Source organism: Balearica regulorum, chromosome 1 (genome assembly GCF_011004875.1).
Source record: "Balearica regulorum gibbericeps isolate bBalReg1 chromosome 1, bBalReg1.pri, whole genome shotgun sequence".
NCBI classification, from domain to species: domain Eukaryota; kingdom Metazoa; phylum Chordata; class Aves; order Gruiformes; family Gruidae; genus Balearica; species Balearica regulorum.
This window is the reverse complement of record NC_046184.1, coordinates 189,759,851-189,766,456: the sequence shown is the minus strand read 5'-3', so window position 1 is coordinate 189,766,456 and position 6,606 is coordinate 189,759,851. Positions and strand designations below refer to the sequence as shown.

The window sequence follows — 6,606 nt, the reverse complement described above, 5'->3', positions numbered from 1 at the left end:
AAGTGTCTCTGCCCATGGCAGGGTAGATGATCTTTGAGGTCCCTTCCAACCCAAACCATTCTATGATCTAAATGACACAGGCTCACTCTATTATGCAGCTAGAGCACACAATTGTTAGGACACACTGTCATTGAACACAGATTTCAACCTCCACACTTGAAGTACAGTGCCAACAGAAGCAGCCTCCAATGCTGTGGGAGTTTCCCACAGCTCAACTCCTAAATACCAGGTAATTACCTGACAATAGCAAAACTTGAGTCCAGACATACACTTCATAACATGTCACTACCCTCAAAGCAAGCACCCAGAAAGCATGATCTCTCTGCCTACTTCATTAACTAGGTATTAGCTATGGGAAGCCATGTCACTCCCGTTCTTAGTTCCCAACAATAAAAATACTAAGGAAGCAACAGAACCAAGAAGCTCACCTCAACACATTTCACATCAAGGAAGGCTTGAACAGTGTCCACAATAGAGCTGCACTGCTGAGAACACTTGGAAGCAAAATAAGCATCCTGGAAGTTGGTGCATTACTTAGCATAGCTCAAGAGAGGTCAGTGAGCATTTGCAGATCAAACCCATCACAGACAGGTATTAAGGCAAACCTGGCTAACTGATCCCAGGCAGGGTGCACACTTGAGAGCTGGTGTGCCACCTCAGCCCTGTGTGGGAAGGTACAGTGGCAGAGAAGCAGCCGTGCAGTCTCCAACTCCCACAATCAGCTCCCAGGCCAGGTGTTGCTCAAAACGCTCCATCACTGTCCTTCTGACAAACAGTGGTTCAATGCCAAGACTTCTGTCCAAGAAATAATAGTCTGCCTGTGCCAGATTACTATTCCTCCTGCCAAATTCCCATATTCTACTGACCTGTGGAAAACCCTGATGCCAAGGGAATGTGTGTCAGATTTTTCCAGCACTCTCCTGCAGACTGCTGGTCTCTACCCACCATCAGGTTAATGCTCTTGCTTAAAGCCAGACAATTGTCTTAAATTAATAAATTAGGGATTATCTGTATGTAGAGACATCTAAGCACCAAAGCATCCCACAGCTCATTAACACGACAGTCAGCTAACACTAAATAACTCTTCAGAGTATTATTGCTCTGCACAACAGAACCTGGTGTAAGTTTATTTGAGAAGTTGTATCCACACAGAAATACATTAAGTACATCAAAATAAGACTGCTTCACTTTATGCTGAAGCAGCAAGACATTCTCCAGGAAGAGAGATGAATTTTACATTTCCCTTCTTTTGGCTTTCCCTTATGCTTCAATGAAGTTCACCTCCACAGCAAATGTCTCACAATAGACTTTCCACGTTTTAGACTTGTGAGGGTTATCCAGCTCATTCCTGGGAAGGTAGAGTCTGAAAGACAAAATTCAGTAGTGTATCTTACAGCCTAAGACATGCTTTTCCTTTCAGCCAGCCAGGACAACTTTGAGCTCAGCCCTGGAACACTACAGCCTCAGATGTTGAATTCAGACAGACATCAGCCATGCCAGGGCTTTAGATCTGAAGCAGTCTGAGAAACATGCAGTCACCATGATGGGTTTGTGGGGTGTGTTGATTCTTTTTTGGGTTTTGCCTCCAGAGCCCCACAATACAAGACAGTTAAAGTAAAATTAACATTACCTTCAGCTCAAGGCCTCCTGATGGGATGCAAGTGGCAGGAATTTAATAGCTGACCTTCCTAATGGCAAGGATTTGATTCAGTACTCAGTCAAGTTCATCAGGCATGTTATCCACTTTTAAAGCTTACCAAATTCATGGCTATTTATCACTTAACAGCACTTGCACATCAGCTGTGGCTGAATAGAGGCACAGAGACAGGAGCACTGCCTTAGCAGCTGTTTCACTTCTATCAGATCTAGTCCACCTGAGGTCTACCAGAATTCTCTGGGCAGAAAGGGATATAGTCACTACTAATTTGTGTTTAAGAGAAGGTCTGGTGGGACACCTTCCCTGGCACTGGAGGAAACAAAAGCACTCAAGTGAAACTTCTGAGATGGCACTGTTGCAGAGCTATCAGACAGCAGGCACGCATTTCTGCTGCCACTGGTTTAGTCTAACTGGACATCTGCACCTACACTGCAAGGTGCATTGCTGGCTCAGCTGATTAAGTTTAGAGTTATGAACACAGACTCATGGCTACCTCTTCTCATGCTCTGATGGGATCAATTACATAAAAATTGTTTACTTCCTATTTCAGTCATGGAGAGAATAGTAATTATCTCTCACACATTAAGTTCACTGTTTCTCTGTCTCAATCTGTCAAGTTTGATAGAAAAGGATCTCGTGTCTCTTCATTTCTATGTCACTCCCCTAGCAAGACAGACAAACCCAGGAGTTCTAGTCTCAACAAGAACAAACCACAGTAATTTTTAACTTTAACAAAAACATGAAAAGCAGTAAACGAGCCTTTCCTTGGGATTCCAAGCATCAGTACCTCTAACTCTGGTTTTAATGTTTGCCTGCTAAGCTGCTCAACGAGTTTCAACCTCTCAGTCAGCCATGCTATAGAGGATGGCGGAGTTGCCTTAGGTTTGAATAGTTAGCATTACCTTTTTGGAATTAAGAGTTCATTAACAATACTTAAAGTGCTGAGGAAAAAGTGTCCAATGGATTAAGAGCTCATATATGTTTAAAACACTTGGCACAGTGCAAGCGTGTACCAACTGCCTGCTCACAAGTTACAACTGAGAGTCAGAGACTGGTACCCACACAGCTGGCTGATCAAGCCTGTCTTAGTACTGAAAGCTGAGATAGAAGCTATGTTTATGAACTTTCAGCTCTGTTCAGACACCAGAAGTTAGGATCTGAAGGCAGTCATTATGATCACTTACCTGTTATTTTCAATAAAGGAAGTGTTGAACCAGAAGAAGAATGGGCAGTCATCATAGCCTTTGGGCAGATCCTAAACACAAAAGCCTTGTTTAAGGACTCCATTAGACAATAGGACTCTTTTTTTGCAAGGCAAGAGTACCCACCTGCCCTCAGTAGTTTGGTTTACAAAGCTACAGCACTAAAGTCAGTAAACTTGAAGACCCCAATATCACACCCAGATCACTATTTTCACTGACATTATTTCAGGACTAGGCTACTCAAAATTAAGATGAAGTAAGAGACCCGTGTTAGAAACAGCAGGTACTCAACCAAGATGTCTTGGTGGTACTGTATGAACAGCCAGATGCCAGCCCTGCCTGCACAGGCTGATGTAGCAACATCTGCTCTGTCATGCACTGCACAGGGGTGGACTAACAGCTGCTACAACGAGTGAGGCCACCCCACACAGCAGAAGTCACTGGGGAGGAATACAGATTGTGCTCTACGCAGCACAGCCAGCACCCAGCTGCTGTTTGCACTGCAGCCCCTCCTCAAACTCAAGCGAAGGTCTTCATGCCATTATACTCACAGAATGCGATTCAAATCTGACTTTCACATCACCACTTATAACAGGGCTGTCTTCCAAGCCAATGACTACAGAGTCACTTTCCAAATCAAAGAAGAGCTGGATAACAAAACAAAGTATTGCTTTTATGAAGAGTTGCTGCAGAGAGACAAGGGACCCATTCATGACAATACCTAGCTATTCATTCATGGTATACAAATACAATAGCAGTGCTAGAATAACAGCCAACAATTTAAGCTAGTCAGGTCAGAGTGAGCTATTGCATTTAAGTGACTTCTAGGGAAACCTTTCATTATCTTACCACTACTCTTCCCTGGATTTAGCAAAGCTTAGCTTTTTCATCCTCTCAGAATTTACAGCATCTATTTATTTAGGTATTTATGCCCAGTACATACATCTTCCTTGTACAGAAAGATACTTTTGACCTATAAGTCAGTTTTCAGCTCCTGTGACTCCACTGACACAATTTCATAGCACCCTTACCTTGCAGTTTCCTTGATTGGCACATACACATTCTAGTACAACTTGCTTCTTCACTATTACCTGCACCTTCATATCAGTTCCATTGCCTTTCCCAACTCCTAGGAAGAAAGAGTTGCATTATACCATAGTACATACATTAGCTAGAAGTGTAAGTGGTCATGAAAACCAACTGTAATCCTATTCAAAAGTACCTTCTTTCCAGAACACCTTGCTACAGACTTGAGAAACTCAAATCTTAAAGGTAGCTCAAGATTCAGTAGTTGAAAGCTGTATTTTGAAATAGCAGTGAATCCTATTAGTGGAGCAGGAACAGGCTAATGTAGAGTCTAGTTCCACTGACTTGAACAGGAACAGCAGTTTCAAGTCCCCTAGAACAAGTAATGCTGAACTTCCAGCCTTTTATCAAGATTACCAGTACATATGTACAGAAAAGGTATGTATATCAAGCTGAGAAACATTAGTGATCCAGTTCCACATGTGGATTAACCTCACTTGAAAAGTGATTCCCCTCCCAGAACAGAGCAGGTTGTATCTGAGCCACCATTTGCCCAGACACCCAGAAAGTGACAGAACACATGGGGTAATTGCTCTCCAAGATGCTCTTTGTTGTATTTAACTGTGCCATTTGAATTCTTAAATCCCAATAAATCTACATTCCTGTTATGGGCTTAACAAGAGAGACAGTACAGAGATCAGCTGCCTGTACTAGGAAACCATTACCAGATAGAGGAATGCCCAAATTCAAGAGTTCTTACCATGTATAGAGTGGATTTTGAGGTTTTTTATTTTGAGTTGTCTCTCTGGTGGGAGTTTCAAGTTATACTTGTTTTTCAGGATCTCATAATACCCAACATACCTACTCTGTAATGCAAAAAACCCAGATACATTATGCAGTTTCTGTACCCCACACAGACTAATTCTAGGCAGAAATAGGATTAAATAAGAGGGCTAAGAACTTTGCATAGAAAACCTAAGAAAATAGCCATTTGTTCTCCTTCCCCTCCCCAGTTCAAACAATGTTAGACAAATTCGACACCTACATTTAAGCAGTATTTAAACTTCATGTTTGGAGAGGAATTCTGTACTTTTGAGTTCAGCAAGAAGTGAGGAGCTTTTAAGGGGCACAATGTTTAAATGTACAAGATACATTCATTTTACAGAAACACATTCTGAAGGACAGCTGTACTTCCATTCTATTTCATACGAGCAACTAAAGTTCCTCTGTCACCAGCTTCATCTCACACCTCTGAATCTCACAGTACACAGTGAATCAAGATGAGCAAAGCCCCAAACTGCAATCTGAGCAATAACTTGTTTAGTATTTCCTTGTGAAATATCCTCTAGAGGATGCATTCCTCTACCCAGCCACATCAATGCCACAGCCCTCCCCAGATCCTTGCTCAACAGCCCAATTGTCTTGTAGGGTCATGCTCCTGTGAGGGTGGGTAAACACTGCGAGAGGTTGCCCAGAAAGGTTGTGGAATCTCCATCTGTGGAGATATTCTAGACCTGACTGGACACCGCCCTAGGCAACGTGCTCTAGCTCACCATGCCTGAACAGTGGGGTTGGACTGAAAGCTCACCCAGTCTCAACAATTCTGTTATCTTAGATACCACAACTCCGATTTGATGATATTACACAGAGAAAGGCATAAGGAATGTGCTTGGACAAAGGGGAGAGGGGGAAGATGCAGTGCAACCCTACCAGCTGCAAGTCTTCCAATGCTTAAAGCAAGAGTACAGAAAGTTAAGGAGTTAAGCATGTAGTAGGAACTACATCTCTGAAACAAGGCATGGAGGGTGGGGTAGCCTAAGTGCTCACAAGGCTAGTGGTGGTTTAGCTACTGTTACTGGACTTGCTCAAGCTTACCTGGGATGGAGTTTCAACGCCTTGAAACTTGGTACTTGTGCTTCTATCAGTTCTTCTCTCCCCAAAGTAGTCTAAACTTTCCTACATAGGAAAATAATTCAAAGAGTTAAGATATTCATCCCACCACTATTCCCCTTCCTGAGAAGCAGACAGTAAACTACAGTTATGCTAGTCCATTTCAATAAGGAATGCAAGTGAAAATATGCAATAGTTGGTTTGGTACCTTCTAAAGGAGGCTTTTAACTAGAATGAGAAAGTCAGATTCATGGATGATAGACAATGTAAGTGTACTAATGAAGCTCATTGAAGGAGGAGAGCAATATGCTTTTTAAGCAATTACTTTAGAACCATCTGTATTTCTCAAGTAGTCTGTGGCAGACCAAGCTGAACATTAGTTTGGATCTTCACAAACCAAACTCAGAGAAAAATAAGTGATTAAATTGATACACACTCTGGCCAGACTACCCGAGTGATCTGAGCCTTCTGCAACCCAGGTCTCCAGACTGATAGACCAGACCTGGGACAACAATGCAGAATATGCGTCTGTCCTGGCTGGGACTTGCTGATCTTTCTCCCTTTCCCAACAAGGGCTTGTTGCTGTAATGCTGGCAGTTGAGACAAGACAATTCTTGATGCCTCACACTAGTTGGAAGGAGATTGGGGAAAAAGTTGCACTTAAAAAACAGTGACACTATCTCTAGAAGAGCATGCTCAGAAGATAAACTGCAGTTTAAGAAAGTTGTTGCTCAAGATCCTAGGTCTACTATGCATCCAAAAAAAGTTGGTATCCTGTTAAATTCTACTTTCCCAATTCTTCCTGATCAAGAATAGTCTTCATCAGGAAGG

General features: G+C 42.4%; 1 protein-coding gene across 7 annotated transcripts in view; it reads right to left on the bottom strand.

Annotated features, from left to right (window-relative positions):
- Positions 1-1,099: 1,099 nt before the first annotated feature.
- The window catches only part of LOC104640912 (phosphatidylinositol 3,4,5-trisphosphate 3-phosphatase TPTE2), a 20,418-nt gene continuing 14,911 nt past the window's right edge, over positions 1,100-6,606 (bottom strand). For all 7 annotated transcript variants that reach the window (XM_075741924.1, XM_075741923.1, XM_075741918.1 and 4 more), the window contains exons 14-19: positions 5,761-5,841; positions 4,646-4,751; positions 3,891-3,988; positions 3,411-3,506; positions 2,842-2,912; positions 1,100-1,363 (exon numbers count right to left, since the gene is read on the bottom strand). In XM_075741924.1, the coding sequence (XP_075598039.1) occupies positions 1,261-1,363; positions 2,842-2,912; positions 3,411-3,506; positions 3,891-3,988; positions 4,646-4,751; positions 5,761-5,841 (555 nt within the window). In that variant the 3' untranslated portion in view covers positions 1,100-1,260. The remainder of the gene's footprint in view (positions 1,364-2,841; positions 2,913-3,410; positions 3,507-3,890; positions 3,989-4,645; positions 4,752-5,760; positions 5,842-6,606) is intronic.